The sequence below is a fragment of the Triticum aestivum genome, chromosome 2D (genome assembly GCF_018294505.1).
Source record: "Triticum aestivum cultivar Chinese Spring chromosome 2D, IWGSC CS RefSeq v2.1, whole genome shotgun sequence".
Taxonomy (NCBI): domain Eukaryota; kingdom Viridiplantae; phylum Streptophyta; class Magnoliopsida; order Poales; family Poaceae; genus Triticum; species Triticum aestivum.
Window position 1 is genome coordinate 300,903,613 of NC_057799.1, and position 20,396 is coordinate 300,924,008.

General features: G+C 43.6%; 1 protein-coding gene across 1 annotated transcript; it reads left to right on the forward strand.

The window, feature by feature from the left end:
• Positions 1-8,989: 8,989 nt before the first annotated feature.
• Positions 8,990-20,028, forward strand: LOC123052831 (ubiquitin carboxyl-terminal hydrolase 8). Its single transcript, XM_044476177.1, has 12 exons — positions 8,990-9,189; positions 9,279-9,506; positions 15,378-15,504; positions 15,576-15,635; positions 15,716-15,808; positions 16,010-16,267; positions 16,344-16,655; positions 17,541-17,798; positions 17,906-18,054; positions 18,209-18,883; positions 19,132-19,405; positions 19,500-20,028. The coding sequence occupies exons 1-12, from the start codon at positions 9,077-9,079 to the stop codon at positions 19,605-19,607; spliced, it is 2,655 nt and encodes an 884-aa protein (XP_044332112.1). The 5' UTR covers positions 8,990-9,076; the 3' UTR covers positions 19,608-20,028.
• The last annotated feature ends 368 nt before the right edge of the window (positions 20,029-20,396 follow it).

A 20,396-nucleotide genomic window follows, 5' to 3' on the forward strand; every position in this document is an offset into this window, starting at 1 on the left:
TCATTTCCAATCAGTAATATGTCATCCACATATAATATCAGAAATGCTACAGAGCTCCCACTCACTTTCTTGTAAATACAGGCTTCTCCAGAAGTCTGTATAAAACCAAATGCTTTGATCACACTATCAAAGCATTTATTCCAACTCCGAGAGGCTTGCACCAGTCCATAAATGGATCGCTGGAGCTTGCACACTTTGTTAGCTCCCTTTGGATCGACAAAACCTTCTGGTTGCATCATATACAACTCTTCTTCCAGAAATCCATTCAGGAATGCAGTTTTGACATCCATTTGCCAAATTTCATAATCATAAAATGCAGCAATTGCTAACATGATTCGGACAGACTTAAGCATCGCTACGGGTGAGAAGGTCTCATCGTAGTCAATCCCTTGAACTTGTCGAAAACCTTTCGCAACAAGTCGAGCTTTATAGACAGTAACATTACCATCAGCGTCAGTCTTCTTCTTGAAGATCCATTTATTTTCAATGGCTTGCCGATCATTGGGCAAGTCAACCAAAGTCCATACTTTGTTCTCATACATGGATCCCATCTCAGATTTCATGGCCTCAAGCCATTTTGCGGAATCTGGGCTCACCATCACTTCTTCATAGTTCGTAGGTTCGTCATGGTCTAGTAACATAACTTCCAGAACAGGATTATCGTACCACTCTCGTGCGGATCTTGCTCTGGTTGATCTACGAGGTTCAGTAATAACTTGATCTGAAGTTTCATGATCATCATCATTAACTTCCTCACTAATTGGTGTAGGTGTCTCAGAAACTGGTTTCTGTGATGAACTACTTTCCAATAAGGGAGTAGGTATAGTTACCTCATCAAGTTCTACTTTCCTCCCACTCACTTCTTTCGAGAGAAACTCCTTCTCTAGAAAATTTCTGAATTTAGCAACAAAAGTTTTGCCTTCGGATCTGTGATAGAAGGTATACCCAACAGTCTCCTTTGGGTATCCTATGAAGACACATTTTTCCGATTTGGGTTCGAGCTTATCAGGTTGAAGTTTCTTCACATAAGCATCGCAGCCCCAAACTTTAAGAAACGACAACTTTGGTTTCTTGCCAAACCACAGTTCATAAGGCGTCGTCTCAACGGATTTTGATGGTGCCCTATTTAACGTGAATGCAGCCGTCTCTAAAGCATAACCCCAAAACGATAGCGGTAAATCAGTAAGAGACATCATAGATCGTACCATATCTAGTAAAGTGCGATTACGACGTTGGTAAGCAGTATGACTTATATCGCCCAAAGTATGACATGCTGGTAAGCAGTATGACTTATATCGCCCACAACTCACTTGTGTTCTACTCGTGCATAGCATCAACGCATAAAACCAGGCTCGGATGCCACTGTTGGGGAACGTAGTAATTTCAAAAAAATTCCTACGCACACGCAAGATCATGGTGATGCATAGCAACGAGAGGGGAGAGTGTTGTCCACGTACCCTCGTAGACCGACAGCGGAAGCGTTATCACAACGCGGTTGATGTAGTCATACGTCTTCACGATCCGACCGATCAAGTACCGAACGTACGGCACCTCCGAGTTCTACACACGTTCAGCTCGATGACGTCCCTCGAACTCCGATCCAGCCGAGTGTTGAGGGAGAGTTTCGTCAGCACGACGGCGTGGTGACGATGATGATGTTCCACCGACGCAGGGCTTCGCCTAAGCTCTGCAACGGTATTATCGAGGTGTAATATGGTGGAGGGGGCACCGCACACGGCTAAGAGATCTCAAGGATCAATTGTTGTGTCCCTGGGGTGCCCCCTGCCCCCGTATATAAAGGAGCAAGGGGGAGGCAGCCGGCCAAGGGGAGAGGCGCGCCATAGGGGGAGTCCTACTCCCACCGGGAGTAGGACTCCTCCTTTCCTTGTGGGAGTAGGAGAAGGGAAGGGGGAAGGAGAAAGAAGGAAGGGTGCGCCCCCCTTCCCTAGTCCAATTCGGACCAGACCATGGGGAGGGGTGCGGCCACCTTTTGAGGCCTTTCTCTCCTTTCCCGTATGGCCCATTAAGGCCCAATACGAATTCCCGTAACTCTCCGGTACTCCGAAAAATACCCGAATCACTCGGAACCTTTCCGAAGTCCGAATATAGTCGTCCAATATATCGATTTTTACGTCTCGACCATTTCGAGACCTCTCGTCATATCCCCGATCTCATCTGGGACTCCAAACTCCTTCGGTACATCAAAACTCAATAAAACTGTCATCGTAACGTTAAGCGTGCGGACCCAACGGGTTCGAGAACTATGTAGACATGACCAAGACACGTCTCCGGTCAATAACCAATAGCGGGACCTGGATACCCATATTGGCTCCCACATATTCTACGAAGATCTTTATCGGTCAGACCGCATAACAACATACGTTGTTCCCTTTGTCATCGGTATGTTACTTGCCCGAGATTTGATCGTCGGTATCTCGATACCTAGTTCAATCTTGTTACCGGCAAGTCTCTTTACTTGTTCCGTAACACATCATCCCGCAACTAACTCATTAGTCACAATGCTTGCAAGGCTTATAGTGATGTGCATTACCGAGTGGGCCCAGAGATACCTCTCCGACAATTGGAGTGACAAATCCTAATCTCGAAATACGCCAACCCAACAAGTACCTTTGGAGACACCTGTAGAGCACCTTTATAATCACCCATTTACGTTGTGACGTTTGGTAGCACACAAAGTGTTCCTCCGGTAAACGGGAGTTGCATAATCTCATAGTCATAGGAACATGTATAAGTCATGAAGAAAGCAATAGCAACATACTAAACGATCGAGTGCTAAGCTAACGGAATGGGTCAAGTCAATCACGTCATTCTCCTAATGAGGTGATCTCGTTAATCAAATGACAACTTATGTCTATGGCTAGGAAACATAACCATCTTTGATTAACGAGCTAGTCAAGTAGAGGCATACTAGTGACACTCTGTTTGTCTATATATTCACACATGTATTATGTTTCCGGTTAATACAATTCTAGCATGAATAATAAACATTTATCATGATATAAGGAAATAAATAATACTTTATTATTGCCTCTAGGGCATATTTCCTTCAAGGCAACCCAATGAATAAATTTTATTTTTGCCTTTTCTTTCTGTTCTTGAGTGTTTGCACAATTATGCCTCTATTATGATTGTGTTTTTATGTTTTAGTTAGTGTTTGGGCCAAGCAAAGCCTTTGGGATCATGTTGGGTGATAGTTGATTTGATCTTGTTGGAAAACAGAAACTTTTGCGTCCAGTAAAATAAATTAAAAAAAATCACAGAAGCGACAAAAAATTCTGATTTTTTTACACAAGATTGATATACAAATTGCCTACGTTGTCCTAATTTTTCAGAATGTTTGGAGTTACAGAAGTATACAAAGTTTTAAGATTGCTGCAGACTGTTTTGTTTTTGACAAATATGTTTTCTTTGCGTTGTGTGCTTACTTTAATGAATCTATGGACTTTTTCGGGGGGTATAAGCCATAGAAAAGTTGGAATACAATAGATACAATGCAAAAATAAAATATGAATGGGTTTGCAATAGTACTTAGAGTAGTGATTTGCTTTGTTATACTAACGGATCTCACAAATGTTTTGTTGAGTTTTGTGTGATTGAAGTTTTCAAGTTTTGGGTGAGATCACGGTGGATGAAGGAATAAGGAGTAAGAAAAGCCTAAGCTTGGGGATGCCCCATGGCACCCCAAGTTATTATCGAAAGAGAAGCAAGCAACTAAGCTTAGGGATGCCCCCGAGTGGCATCTCCTCTTTCTTCTAACGACCACCGGTATTTTACTTGGAGCTATATTTTTATTCGCCACATATCATGACTTTTGCTTGGAGCGTCTTGTATTATATGAGTCTTTGCTTGTTTTGCTTTTTAGTTTATGTCATCTATCCTTGCTAGACATACCTATTTGAGAGAGCCAAAATTATGCTAGGATTTGTTAGAATTGCTCTTTATGCTTCACTTAAATTTTTTGAGCTATGGAATTGCTCTAGTGCTTCACTTATATCTTTTTGAGCACGATGTGCTTTAGTATTTTTGAGGAAATGCTCTCATGCCTCACTTAGATTTATTTGAGAGTTAGTAAAATTTTGAAGAAATTCTCTCTTGCTTCACTTATATTATTTTGAGAGAAGAAATTTTTTATGCTGATGTTCTTCACTTAGATTTGTTTGAGCTATCAAAAGCAACATATGAAATTAGACCCAAAGTGATAGATATTCAAGAGGGACATAATAAAACTACCATGAAGATCATTGGACAAAATAAACTTGATTCCTTGTAATAGTTTTGCAATATGATGATATAATATGTGAGTCATGTTGATGAGTAATTATGCTTTAGTAAGAATATTGGTGTTAAGGTTTGTGATTTCCTATGTAAGCACAAAAGTCAATAGTTATGCAATGAAATTACATCCTACTTGTGGTGCATTATTCGGTGTTAGTTATGCTTAATGCTCGTTTATGTGATTTATCATTTCTTGGTTGGATGCTTCTCAATCTATTTGCTAGCCTTCCCTTGTACTAAGTGGGATTACTACTTGTGCATCCAAAATCCTTAAACCCAGTTTTGCCACACGAGTCCACCATACCTACCTGTATGCGGTATTCTCTTGCCGTTCTAAGAAAATTTGTATGTGCCATCTCTAATTTTCAAAATAATTTCTTTTTTGTGTGCTCGTACCGCTCATGAAAAGGTAGGGGTTGACTGATATTTTTCTATGCTAGATGTGTTATTCTCAAGATGAGTGTTTATTCACTTGTCATTGCACGAGAGTACGGCAAAGGTATTAGGGATGCCCACTCCCGAAATAAAAAATGAATTTACTTTATGTTGTCAAATAATAAATTCCTTGGAAAGTGTTGGTATGGACGACACCCGTGGATATGGTTAGCCGTGGAATGTGAAAGTATGGTGGAAAAAGGAATAAACTTCAATTTCTGTTTGGGAACCGCCTATGATATATCTAGCATGGAAAGTATTGGGAACTACTTGATCGTTTTTGTTGACAGGAAAAGCATGCCACCCAAAATGTTTTATCTCTATCTTTTTCGCTTTGAGCTCTCGCACCTCTACAAATCCCTACTTCCCTCTGCGAAGGGCCTTTCTATTTACTTTATGCAATTTTTATTTTGAGTCTCCATCTTCTCTTATAAAGCACTAATTAAGGGGCACTATGATCATACTTGAGTATTGGGTGTAGCTAATATCCGAGTGTGTTTCGTGAATGGATCAATGATTGAGCATGATGGGCTAGGGATAACTCGCTTTAGTGTTGATATTTTGAAAGACATGGTTGCTTGTTGATATTCTTGAGTATTGAAATCTTCATGTCAAAACTAGACTATTGCTTTGAATCATACAAAAGTCCAAATGTCCATGCTACAAAAGAAAAGAATTTGTGATGAACATGTTAGACGGCATTCCATATCAAAATTTTTGTTTTTATCATTTACCTACTCGAGAACGAGTAGGAATTAAGCTTGGGGATACTGATACGTCTCCAACGTATCTATATTTTTTGCTTGTTCCATGCTGTTATATTATCATTCTTGGATGTTTTACAATAATTTTATAGCAACTTTATATCATTTTTTGGGACTAACCTATTGACATAGTGCCTAGTGCCAGTTGCTGTTTTTTGCTTATTTTTTACTTCGCAGGAAATCAATACCAAAGGGAGTCCAAACGCAGCGAAACTTTTTGAAGATTTTTTCAGGACTAGAAGGGACAAGTTGGGCCAAAGAGGTACCAAAGGGGTGCCCCGAGGGGGGCACAACCCACCTGGGCGCGCCTGCGGGCCCAGGCGCGCCCTGGTGGGTTGTGCCCACCTCGGTGGCCTCCGGCACCGCCTCTTTTCTTTGTAAATACCCCGAAAATCCAAAAACCCTAGGGGAGTTGACGAAACACAATTCCAGCCGCCGCAAGTTTCAGAACCACCAGATCCAATCTAGACACCATCACAGAGGGGTTCATCATCCTCATTGGTGCCTCTACGATGATGCGTGAGTAGTTCATTATAGACCTATGTGTCCGTAGGCAGTAGCTAGATGGCTTCCTCTCTCTCTTTTTATTCTCAATACAATGGTCTCTTGGAGATCTATTTGATGTAACTCTTTTTGCGGTGTGTTTGTTGGGATCCGATGAACTTTGAGTTTATGATCAGATCTATTTTATCCATGAAAGTTATTTGAGTTATGATCTCTTATATGCATGATTACTTATAGCCTCGTATTTCTTCTTTGAATCTTTGGTTTAGTTAGGCCAATTAGATCGATTTTTCTTGCCATGGGAAGAGGTGCTTTGTGATGTGTTCGGTCGTGCGGTGTTCTTTTCCAGTGACAGAAGGGGCAGCAAGACACGTATTGATCGTTGCAATTAAAGATAACAAGATGGGGTCTATTCCTACATGAATAGATCTTGTCTACATCATGTCATCGTTCTTATTGCATTACTCCGTTTTTCCATGAACTTAATGCATGCTGGATAGCGGTCGATGTGTGGAGTAATAGTAGTAGATGCAGGCAGGAGTTGGTCTACTAATCTTGGACGTGATGCCTATATAATGATCATTGCCTGGATATCGTCATAATTATTTGAAGTTCTACCAATTGCCCAACAATAATTTGTTTACCCGCCGTATACTATTTTTCTCGAGAGAAGCCACTAGTGAAATCTACGGCCACGGGTCTCTTCCTTATCATATTTCTTTCCGATCTATTATTTGCCTCTTTTATTTTTAGATCTATTAATCCAAAAACCCAAAAATACCTTGCTGCAATTTATTATTATTTATTTTATCTCGTGTTCCCGCGAGATCTATTTATCCAATCTAGTACAAATTTATCTATCTTTTACCCGAGAGGGATTGACAACCCCTCTTAGCGTTGGGTTGCAAGTATTTGTTCTTTGTGTGCATGTACCGTTTACATAGTGTTACGTGGTTCCCCTACTGGTTCGATAACCTTGGTCTCATCACTGAGGGAAATACCTACCGTAGTTGTGCTGCATCATCCCTTCCTCTTTGGGGAAAATACTGACGCGGACACGAGTCATCACGTGGTTCCATCGATGGCCCGGTGTGGCCCAGTTCCAAGGACTCGTAAGCAAGACCCTCGCGAGGGCCCCCGCCTCGCGAGGCGAACGACACCAAGGCCTTCCGAGGAGCGGCTTCCCGAGGCTGCCTCCCGAGGAGCAGAGATCTCTATGCAAGCACCTCACCTTGCAAGGCGCGCAATGACGTGAGCCATGATGACCAATGCCAGGCGGGTGCCAGCGGGCGCAGGAGAGGACAATTTTCTCTTTGGTGCTAAGAAGGCATGGACATACGAGGGTTCCCAAGGAATCCCCCAAAGGTTTTTATTCCAGTGCAACAAGACCAAGACCACGAGCTCGGCAGGACGGATGTCATCGCCGAGCCCATCACCGCGTCACGACCAGAAGCTTTGCAGGCGAAGACCACCTTTCGTCAGGATAAGATGTACTCTTGTCCCCTTTCAAACTGGCCGTTGTGGAATCCCTTCCCGCCTAAGCCATGTAGGAAGAGGACCAAGGCCACTATAAAGATAGGTTAGACTCCATCGTGGAGGGGAATCGAATCCTTTGGCCATCCAACCGTTCGGCCATTAAGCTCTCCCGAGGCAGCTCACCCTTGTACTAGTTCATGCTCATCCTCCTCGCGAGGCAATCCACCGCAAAGCAGGAGTAGGATTTTACACCGCAAGGTGGCTTGAACCTGGGTAAACTGCTGTGTCCACTTCTTCTTCCCGCTTGCTCGAACCCGACGAGGCCAAGCCATGAGGCAGTGAGCTTGGGGCTGCAGCTAGGCTAGATCGTTCGTACACACCCCAGGGTTCGAACCTTGTTTGGGTCCACGGAGCCCCGATTTCGACAGTACTAGTCGTAAAATTCGAGGCAGTTATTCCCTTGATTTTCTCCTTCTTATTTATTGGGTGCATGATACCTAATTAGAACGAGATAACCGCGCATGCTCTAGCGTTGGTTGTCATTAATTACTAGACCTTTTTTTCGAAACTCATTAATTACGCGTGCACCTTCGACAGGATCCAACCGTCTACCTACACCCTAATGCAAAACATCCTTGACGAAGTTAGGCTGGGCTTCGGCTGGTGCCAAAGGGTGGCCAAATTCACTTTTGATCCACCTTGAGTTTTGTATTTTCCTATGCTTGCTAGCATAACCACCCTCTATGTGTGGTCGTGCCTAGTCATTGTAACTCTATTCTATCTATCAATGCAATAATACGCAATTTGCCTATTCACGAAAATTAGAGAAATAGTATTCACGGAAGTAACTCCATAAATGGTGCGTGCACCTTTTATTGTTTACGTGGACTAGGACCAAACCCCAAGACCTATGGCGTCTCATCCAAACGTCAAAATTTATGGCATTTGGACTTTTTCATGTTAGCGCCATGTGGGCAAGTGTGAGCCAATGTGAAACACCGAGGACCCTGACGTCTTCCGTGCGAACCAGACGCCAAGGATGTTGGGGTGATAAAAATAGGGTCAGAAACGAAATTCTTTTTAAAATAGGATCAATTCGTGATTCAGTTCGTCAAAAAGTTCAAAACAAGAATTTCGTCCGCTTTAATCCGCTTTCGCCTTCCCCTGCTCACGTCTTCTCCAAAGCGCCAGCCCAGCACAACAGAGACAGCCAACCCGGTCCCAGATTTACTACCGAGTACTCCCTCCGTTCCTAAATATAAGTCTTTTTAGACATTTCAAACGGACTACAATATACGGATGTACGTAGATATAATTTAGAGGGTAAATTCACTCATTTTGCTTCGTAAGTCACTCGTTGGAATCTCTAAAAAGACTTATATATGGGAACGGAGGGAGTAGTACTATACTACTAGTACTAGTATACAGGAGTATTTCTCAAAAGGAAAAAAAAAAGGGAAAAACTGGTATACCGGAGTAACTCCAAATCAAATCCATCTCCAGCTGCAGCAAAACAAAAACAAAGGGCAGCAGCTGCCGAGCGAGCAAACCACCACCAGCTCACTCGCGCACGCATCCCAGATCAGAGATCCCATCTCCTCATGGCCACCGCCGCCACCGCCTCCGCCCCGGCCTCCGCCTCCACCTCCGCCGCCTGCGACGCCCCCTCTGCTTCCTCCTCCTGCCCCGCCGCCGTCTGCCTCGTCCCCTTCAGGTACGCTCGCTCTCTCACGCTCAACCTCCTCGCTGAAACCCCGCAAGCAGGGGTAACAATGTGCTGCTGCTGCTGCTGCTGCTGCACAGGTGGTGGGCGGGGGTGCGGGAGGAGGCGGCAGAGGAGGGCGGGGTCCGCTACGCAGCCACGCCGGCGGCCTCACCCTCATATTATGGCCTCAGGCTCCTCCACAGCTTCCTGCACCCGGATCTCGTGCTGCGCCTCGACCGCGGGGAGTGCCGCGCCAGCGCAACCTCAGGAGGGAGCCGCAGCTACGCACTCGTCCCGGCGGACGAGCTCTCGCGGGCGCTCGCCAGGTCAGTCGGCGTCACTCCGCATCCTCGTTTACTCCTCGTTTTTGTCTTGTGTAACAACTTGGATGCAATAATGCTCGAGAGGGAGAATCTAAAATGGTGGTGCAATCGCATGAGCTGGCTTGTTGGTAGATTCAGCTCTAGTAGTAATGCGGTGATAATGGTAACACGTGAGTCTCATGCGCTGACTATTTTGAATTCCGATCAAGTGCTTACACTTTTAACTTAGGGCATTCAGTTAATTGGACTTCCTCTTATTGGTTAATTCGGTTACATAAACAATATGGATTGTCAGGGTTGAAGCCTAATTACTCAACAAAAAAATTGGAATTTTCTTTTTTTGTTTCCTTTCCGTAAATATTCATTTTTTCAATAAATTTACAGTAGATAAACCACCTACTATTTCCCTACAAAGCTGAAGCACCTAATAAACCAATGTATTTAGGTTCAGTTTTCCAGGTTGTTAAGTGGCTGAATGGAACCCTTTATTTTTTTCTTAAAGCAAAAACATTACTTTTTTGTACATGTACATATAGTTGTGCAGTATGTATATAGAAATTTTCATAAATATATAGTTTTATCTGTGGTTTACACAAAAAAACAAATACATGGATCAAACAAATATGTTACCTTTTGCCGTTTTAGAGGCATAGATTTGTCTGTCTGTGTATACTACAAATTAACATATTATTCAATAAAAGTTAATAGATACATAGAATACATACACACAAAAGGGCAGCCCGGTGCATGTACCTCCCGCTTGCGCAAGGCCCGGGTTCGACCACTTTGGGTCCTTTGTACACAGCCTTTCCCTACATTTCTGCAAGAGGTGGTTTCTGTTAAGCTTCATGCACTAGGCAATGCAACCAAAAGTCCGAACTAACCTTAGGCCCTGATACCATGTTAAGCTTCATGCACTAGCCAACGCAACCAAAAGTACAAATTGATGGAAAGGGCTAGGCAATCCACGTATACACTTCAACACCCCTCTCAAGTGTGATGCGGGAAGTCAACACGTGAATAGACTCAAAAGGTATGGCTCAAGAGGCCTATACGTGGACACAAAGAGGGGCAACAACAATTTTTTGATAAATTGCGAAAGCTTGGCCTTGAACTCAAGACCATAGGCCCTGATACCATGTTAAGCTTCATGCACTAGCCAACACAACCAAAAGTCCGAACTAATGGAAAGGGCTAGGCAATCCACATATAAACTTCAACAATTTCCAGGACTCGAACCCGTGACCTCATGGTCACAAGGCAACAGCTTTACCGCACTCCCCTTCACACACACACACACGCACGCCCGTGCGCGCACCCACCCACACGCATAAGCGCACGCGCGCACACACACACATCCTTGAAAAATATTGATTACCATTTTCGTATTTTTGAAAATATAGTAGAGCCCGTGAGCCAAATTGCCTCTCTCTTCGCTATTAACATGCCATGCTTGCTAGGGCTGGCCGAAAAGCTCGAAGCTCGTGAGCATAATGAGCGCTCGATTGTTCGGCTTGTTTCGGCTCATGCTCGTTAGTTAATGAACCAAGCTGAACAGTGTTTTTTGCTCGTTAAGATTAATGAGCTTAACGATCGAGCAAATGAGTTTCGTGAGCTAACTCGTTTAGCTCGATATTTTCCAATAGTTTGAGTCTAAACTACTTCAGGCCAGTAATTCTTAGCCCAGCCCACTTTGGCCCGCAGCCCCGCACTTCTCCTAGACCTAGGATCCAGACACCAGCCGGCAGGAGATCCCCTCAAAAAAAAAAACCCAGGCGCCATTGTGAATTTTTGATGGGATTCTTCTATGTACTGTCTAGTTTATTACCTTAATGCACTTGTTTAATTTGTGCCATTGTGAATTTTTTATGGGATCATCAGTCTCTTTTGTGTAATATATATGCCATTGTGATTTGTGAATTTTTAATGGGAACATGGGATTCTTCTATGTTGTTTATTACCTTAACGAGCACTTGTGAACGTTCGCGAGCATAACGAGCTCATAATGAACCGAGCCAAACAGAGGTTTTAGTTCGTTAATATTAACGAGCATATCGATAACGAGCTTAACAATAACGAGCTTAATGATAACGAGCCGAAGGAGCCGAGCTGCTCGTTAATCCAGCCAGTTGCTACTCCTGAGGTGCTTGTCTTCCTGGTAGCATGAATGCTCAAACTGAGCTAAACAGACTAAGAGCAACTCTAGCAGATCCCCTATCCTAAAACTTCAAATTCCTCTCCCTAACCCTTTTGCCTATTTTTTAGGGAATTCATTGTTGCTCAGCTAGCAGATCCCCTATAAATTATTTCCCTAAAAAAATTTGAACACAATTTTATCACACAAGTTCATTTCAAACACATGTTTAATCCACTTTGTTCCATAATTAACAACACTATATTCTACCATACTAGAGTAGTTAATTTACCTAGTACATACTACTACATCGCCATTAAACTAGCTAGATTCATCAGGACATATAGATAAATTCTACTTCTAGTCTTCTACTCCTCATCGGAGGAGATGTTCATCACCCCCACACCGGAGGGACCGGCCTCGTCGTCGTTGGCGGCTGGCCAAATGCATGTGCCGTCCAATGACGCGAAGATCGCGTGGTTGTCGGCGATGATCTTCGGATTCGCCGTGAGTGCCTCCACGGTTAAGGCATCGGCACGCTCGGTGTCAAGTTGCGCCTCGGCATAGCACCAGCGACGCTCCTCCGTCATCTCAGCAAAGCGGGGGTGCTGCTCATCCACCTTCATGGCTAGCGCTCATCGTTTGGAAGTGGATGCCGTCGCCCCTGGCCGCCGCGTCCACCACCTTGAAGCGGCCGCCGGCGAATCCGGCAGCCAGGTCTACCGCCATCCCCTCCTCCTCCTCTGAGATCGTGTCTGGAGAGCTCGGAGGTTCGCCGCGGCGATACGTGCTCGGTGACGCTTGTATTAACTCTTCTATTCATGACCTTGCTCTAAGTCTAGAACTTAAGGTTGCTAACTGTGATATGCTGATGAGTTCGGCGCCCCCTCCATGCATAAGTTTGTTCTGGGTTGCTATTATAAAATCCTTTTCTCCCAAGCATGGATGCAATAAACCTTGTGTAGACACTAGATAGCCATGTATAAATGACGTGCTCTGCATCCTATTTGACCTACATATTTCAATTTTAGTAAGTAGCATAAGTATGAAGTATCATCTGTGTATTGTCCAATGGAGCCCGTTGCTCTATAGGAAATCTTGTCTGACTACATTTTCTTTTTTTCACAAAAAGGTGGTGCGGAATACACATGGGCTCACCGTAAAACCTTCTGGTCTGCAGTTTTCATTCAATCACTGGGAGCAATTCATTTTAAAACCTCTTTATTAATGATAGCCATCTTTGTCAATTAGGTGCCTTGTTGGCCTCAATATGATCAATAATTTTGATGAGGATCCTTGATGTGTTATGTTTTTTTAGGAACATAGCTATTACTCTTCATGTTTCTGTATCCATGTTCATGTTTGGGATTTTTCATTATAGATAGATAGGGCAATATGAAGGGGATTCTTGGCGCAGTGGTAAAGCTGCTGCCTTGTGACCATGAGGTCATGGGTTCAAGTCCTGGAAACAGCCTCTTACAGAAATGTAGGGAAAGGCTGCGTACAATAGACCCAAAGTGGTCGGACCCTTCCCCGTACCCTGCGCAAGCGGGAGCTACATGCACTGGGCTGCCCTTTTTTTATAGATAGGACAATATCTCCTTAACAGCATAACCGGATTGCGAGTCCATTTTTTGGGGATCATTCTGCATCAGGAGAGCATTTTGTACGTTGAACTTAACCAATTGATATGGAAGTGTCTAATATTTCACTTTTCACCTGCTCACCCAAAGTTAGGTTAGCTAGCCCCTGCTCATAGATTGATTTTGGCACGTGCCATTTCTATTTGCTCTCAAACCTGGACTCGCCTTCCATTGATGACTCTGTAGTTTATACATGATTAGTGGCTCAGTGCGTAGAATTTCCTCATATATACATGTCTGTAGCTAATACCTACACACTTTCCATAACTGAAGTGCAATGCTTGCATTTGTGTTCTGTACTGTTGTATTGCTTGTGTCATACTTCTTATTCATGAAGTTATTTATAGTTGGATGCCAAAGATAACTCTCATGTTGGCCATGCTAATTGGCGAAGTATCCAGTGAAAACCTGAAAATTCCTTCGTTGGCCGTCAGATCTATAATGGACGCCATGGATCAAAGGAGGGATCTCTCGGCATCCACTTAAACGCCATTAACAGATAACCCCTAGGGATTGCCTTACCCAACTCCGACCTAACTCACCCACGTCCGTGGGCCGCCGGGAACGCCACGGCGGCTCCGAGACTTCCCGCAGCGGCCACAACCGTCGGAGACGCGGTCGCGCGCCGTGTCAGAAATCCCTCTCCTCGGCGGGTAGGGCTCCTGAGGGGGCGAGGACGCCGCCGGGCGGTGGGGGGAAGACGAGGATATCCGCGGCGTCCGAACAGGCAGCTTCGCCGACGACGCAGACCGTGTGACAGGGGAGTGTACCGCGAAGGTGACGTGCACGCTGGTCGCACCAGCCGTGGGGATGAAGTAGAGCGGCGCCGTGCTACCAGGGCCACCAAGCTGCTGCGCCGGGTGACGGTGGGTGTGACCTGCAGTAGCCGCGTCCATTACAGTGGTGTCCGGATGCGTCGAGCCGTCGACCTCGAGCGGCAACACGGCGGACGCGGGCTGCCCCCATGCTACGTAGTTCTCTGAAGAATTGTACCTCACTTTCCAATTTCTCTACGAAACGTTCAGCGCAGCCTCTGTTCTCTAAAGAATTGGAGTACATGAAATATTGAAGCTTGTGCGCTGATATTTGCTAATCTGTTAGTGCTGGACCTGTGCAACTCCCTGTAGTTTTTGAAGATGTTCGTTGAACAAATTGAAAAACCTGAAGCATCTTGTTGTACACACTGATTGTTTGGTGGTGATGATCATCAAATATGCACTGTACAGTACATGTACCATTGCATGAGCATCTCATAGTCTAATTTGCTAGGGCACCTACGCTGATGGGGATATGTTTTGTCTGCAGAAATCGCTGTACGCGTGAGCAGCAATCTATTTTTCTATGTAATGCGCCATTAACCTTAGAGTACGAGCTGGTGAACGCTGCCTAGTGATTGATCTATGTCTTCTCTTGCATATATACCGGACAGCTTACCTCTAAATGGCTAGGAAGAGCCCGTGGCATGTCAGGGGACATAGGTTAGCACGAATAAGGATTGGCGTCTAGTAATCTGAAGGTTGAGACGCAACCGGAGGAAGGTGAGCGGCAGCCGACAGAGGCCCTGTCACGGCCGACGGAGCGAAGGGCATGGCTTGAGTCGCCACCGATGAAGGGTCCGTTGCTACCGGTAGAGGGAACGACATGGCTCGAGTCGCCACCGGAGGAGGGCCCGACGCTGCTGATGGAGGGCTGGTTGCTACCGGCGGAGGGCAAGGACTAATAGCCGCCGGAACAAAATTCTCCATTGCGGCGTGGATTGGAACGTGAACCGATCCCAGGGATACTCAAGAAAGATTTTTACTACTTGATGATGGATAAGTTAGGGGGTTATCTGCTAATTGTGTTTAAGTGGATGCTGAGGGATCCCACCTTTGATCCGTGGCGTCCATTATAGATCTGATGGCCCATGTAAGAATTTTCAGATTTTCACTGAAAATCCATTTTCACTTGATACTTCGCCCTATTAGTTTGACATAATCGTGTCATCTTGTTTGTCTGGGTCGTATCTACCTAGGGTTCAACTTGCTACTTGACTAACTTCATCTTGTCATGTCCTTAGCCCCGAATTTCATCTCTCTTTTCACTTTTCTTCTTCAGGCAGAACTCCAGTTTGGCATTGCATAATAAACATTTGTTTGCTGAAGACAGTGCTGGTGCTTATCCTTTGGTGCTTAGAATTTCTGTGCGTGAAACAAGCATTTTGACTGTTAAAATCAGCAAAAAGGTAATACTATTTGAAAAGCAATATACGACTGATCGAATTTCCTAATTTGACGATGATTCATTCTGTTTCAGGATAATCCAGTTGATAACTATAAGCGGGCAAACAAGATGTTTAACATTGATTCTCAACCAGTATGTTGCTGCTTGTTGCATTTCCAAGTTTTGGAAATACACTTCCGTTAGTGCGGTTTACTTAATGTTTCTGTATCCAGGTTCATGTTTGGGATTTTTCAGGGCAGACAAACCTAATATTGATGAATGAATGGAATAGATCACATCAAGACTATTGCCATTCAGAGCAAGAGGTAGTATTGGTTGGCCATGCATCCCCCCCCCCCCCCCCCCCCCCCCCAACCACACACACACAATTCTGTTGATACAATTGTTTTTACATGACAACATTTTAACATTGAATTATTATTCAATAACCTCTGTTTCATAAGCCTGTCATAAGGTGTCCACTAGATCTACCTTCTTATCACTTTCTTATCTTTTTACATGTGCAGAATCTTCTAGAAGTTCAAGTCTATGCAATGTCTGATTCCTTAACATTCAAGATTGGCGGGACTAGCATGAATGTTGATATGTCCTGTGGGAACTTTGGAAGAGTTAGCTCTATGGGGTTAATCGGACTAGAAAATCTCGGAAATACTTGCTTTATGAATAGTTCAATCCAGTGTTTGGCTCATACAACAAAACTTGTTGATTATTTCCTCGGAGATTATGACAGCGATATAAATCGGACAAATCCACTTGGACTGAATGTATGCAGAGTTTGTCTTGAGCTTTTGTTTATTTTATCCAATTAGCTAAATATTTACTGACGCTTCCATTTCCTAGGGGGAACTTGCCTTGGCATTTGGAGAATTGTTGAGAAGTTTATGGACGAATGATCGAAATACAGTTGCACCACATAACTTTAAAGCAAAGATTGCCTGCTTTGCTCCTCAGTTCAGTGGCTTTAATCAGCATGATTCACAGGAGCTTCTAGCTTTCTTATTGGATGGCCTGCATGAAGATCTTAATCAGGTAAAATGCAAACCATATGAAGAAGCTAAGGATGCAAGTGGCCGTCCGGACGAAGAAGTAGCTGATGAATATTGGAGGAACCATTTAGCCCGAAATGATTCTGTAATAGTTGATACCTGCCATGTAAGTTTAAACTCCTATTCTCTGAAGTTTCACTTTCTCAAACAATTCTAAAAAGAAAGTCTTTGCTCCAACCCTTCAAGATATCTATACCGTTTCATAAACAACAAAACAACGTATAGTAGATAGTGTTGAAAGCAAGGTTGAAAAAGATTGCATAATTCAGCCGCTTAGGTACACCAGGGAGTGATTTTAGTTTTAGTGGGCCTTCTTGTGCCAGATATACCACATGAAGTAGAGGCAGAACACATTCTGCACTTCCTTCCATACCCTGAGTCCGCGAGCTGCTCTCGCCGTTACCACCACCACGAAGCACTAGAGTTCCGTCACCCTTTTACCTCAGCACCTCACCCTCCACCATTCACCCTTCCCCCTCACTCAACCTGCTGCAGAGGAGCACTAAGAAGGTTTTGGCGGTCAAATATTTTTTACATGGCTGCCGGGCCAGATCCTAGGTTGGTGCTTAGGTGGCCAGTGAACACTCGCCTGGCACCTAGTGCCTATTTGAATGTTGGGTTGAAGTGCCCATATACGTTTGCAAAAGAAATACTCCCTCCGTCCGAAAATACTTGTCATCAAAATGGACAAAAAGGGATGTATCTAGAACTAAAATACATCTAGATACATCTCATTTTATTCATCTTGATGACAAGTATTTCCGGACGGAGGGAGTACCAACAAGGTTTGACTTGAAGACACTCTAGTCGATTCTTATGAATTTAACAGAAGGACATAACATGAGTTGCTCTATTATCTTTCTATTTTTCTTTTGAGAAATTTAAATAACCATTTCTTGTGTATAATTTGTTAGGACATTGCAAGCTCAACTATTTTGCACAGAAGAACTCAATTTCTGTTGTTAATTTTCTTCTGATTTTCTGTTTGCAGGGACAATATAAGTCTACATTAACTTGCCCTACCTGTAATAAAACATCTGTCACTTTTGACCCATTTATGTACTTATCTTTGCCTGTACCTTCCATGGCAAAGAGGACAATGACTGTGACAGTTTTCAGCACTGATGGTAGCAGAGAGCCATTCTCATATGATGTCAGTGTGCCAAAATTTGGCACTCTTAGTGATCTTGTTCAGGCACTGAGTGCTGCTTGCTCACTTGGAGGCGATGAGTCCCTGCTGATAACCGAGGTATCTTTTCTTTCTCCTTCGGTACCTGTACAATGCTACAAACCTTCTAGTCTAGTTGAGCAATACAAGTGTTATAGGTCTTCCACTTACTGAAAGTGACTACACAGGTATATAATAACTGCATCATCCGATACTTGGAGGAGCCTTCTGATTCAGTGTCATTGCTGAGGGATGGAGATAAATTGGCAGCGTACCGGCTACCAAAACAATATGAAAAATCTTCACTTGTGGTTTTTACGCACAAACACTTTGCTGAGTAAGCACTGTCAGTTACATTTCTTCCTCAATTTTTGTTTAGACTTTTTTTTGGCTAGAATCTTTGTTTAGTTTATGTGTGATAATGTAGCTAATAATGTGGTTTTCGTGGTCTTTATCACTCTTACACTTTTTCTTGGCACCATTGAATTCAGGCATTCTGGTGTTGATAATTTTGTAACTCCACAAATGAAGGAATTCGAGGCTCCACTGTTGGCATCACTTCCTGAGGCAGTCAATGGATTGACTCTTCAGGAAATCTATCTGAAATTGTTGAACCCGTTCCGATTTTCCAAGATCATTAGTTCATCTACTGATTGTGGAAGGGGCGACAGTGACTGTGCTGTCTACTCGATGGATGCAGCTGGTGACTGTGCTGTTAATTTAATGGATACAACACCTTCCAGTTCAGACGGTAATGTTCATAGTGCTCAACTGGAGGATGGCCCTGAAAGAAACCAGTGCAATGATAATTCTTGTGAAGTGATGGAAGGACCTAGTGAGACATATTGTGGGGAAGCAGATGTTTCTGACAAGGAGGCACAGACGGAGCAGTTTGGATTTTATTTAACAAATGAACGGGATGATGTTCAGCGCACAAAAATAGAAATGAATGATCTTGATTTACTTGAGGCAAAACCAAACCGGCTACATGTAAGTGTCAATTGGCAACATAGTGCTTCAAAACAATATGATGTCTCAATGCTTAACAATCTACCCGAGATACACAAGCTGGAGGTTATTCCAAAAGGAACCGAAGATTCTGTTGCACTACATGTTTGTCTAGAAGCCTTTCTAAAAGAGGAGCCATTGGGGCCAGAGGACATGTGGTGAGTGTCCCTGAGGAACAAGTGTATTGCTTTTTGCTACTGTTTACATAATGCTGCATTTTGGCATTCCTCTTCTCATTTGTTTTTAAATAGGAGTATTATTTATAAACTTATTTCTCAAGTGTTAAACTGATGATAGCTTTGCAAATAAAACCACCAATGCAAATCTCACGTCGACAATTCTGAATTTTAAGTGTCGTGTTGGGTTCATAACTGAGACCTGCTCTGTTGTGTGTTTTGCTTTTCAGGTACTGCCCTTGCTGCAAAAAGCATCAGCAAGCGATGAAGAAATTAGATCTCTGGAGGCTACCTGAAGTTCTGGTCATCCATCTGAAAAGATTTTCATATACCCAGTTCACAAGAAATAAGCTCGAGACATTTGTAGATTTCCCCATTAGTGATTTGGACCTGTCATCATATATTACCACCGAGAATGAACAACCATACAACCATTATCGCTTGTATGCCATTAGCAGCCACTATGGAAATATGGGAGGTGGACATTACACAGCAAGCATCTACGTGAGTTCCTGTGCTAGCATATGATATTTTCAACTCCTAAACAATAAAACTTGTTAATGAAGCGTCTTACTGATATTGTTTGATCTTTGTGTAGCAAGAAGGCAAGGGATGGCACAAATTTGATGATGAATGTGTAACACCTATAAGTGAGGACAATATAAAAACAGCTGCTGCATATGTTCTGTTCTACAGACGAGAGTGACGACATGGCTTCTTTACAAAAGCATTGTTCACTGGAGCTCTGGCGTGTCTGGATTTTGCCTATATCATTTGGACAACATTTTGGCACTTGAATCTCTCAAGCCACTAACCCATACAACAGCGTGTACAGATTCAATTGCCAACAGGAGAACAAAAGGACCTGGCTAATGCATTATTCTTTTTTTCCAACCAATACACAGTATTCTTTTCCGTACATGGATTGGGCCCACAGTGTAAAAATGCTTCATTTGAGCAGCAATATTCTTTTGCCAAGAGTGCGAAGTGATGTAACAGCTCTGTAAATTAACTCCTGTGACATGTTGTAGAGCTGCCACGAGATTGACGCTACAGCCACTCGCCCCCTGTGTTGGTCCATCCATGAGCCACCGGCATGATGAAAAATGCAAAACATATTTTCATGATACCCTGGACTCTGACCTGTCCCCAAAACTCCACTGTTTGTCAGGTAACACGAGATGAATGCTGAGATGAGTGCTGCTGTTGGCCTCTGTGTTTTGACAAATATTCCAACCCCGATTAAGACGTCTTATCTGCATGACATGTCATGGGGTCAGACAAGGTAGAATGCACGCCAGGCCTGTATGTGTAAGGTGTCTTCAGAAACTATTGCTGGGTACAGTGAAATCTTGGTGTGCAAGCTCATACCCGCCCTTTATGTTTCTGTCGCGTTTTTGCTGCTGATGGCGATGATATCCACTCACTCGAATATTCGGTTGTCACTTTGCAGTCTTATTTTTGTGGACTGGACCATCCATGCTGCTATAGTACG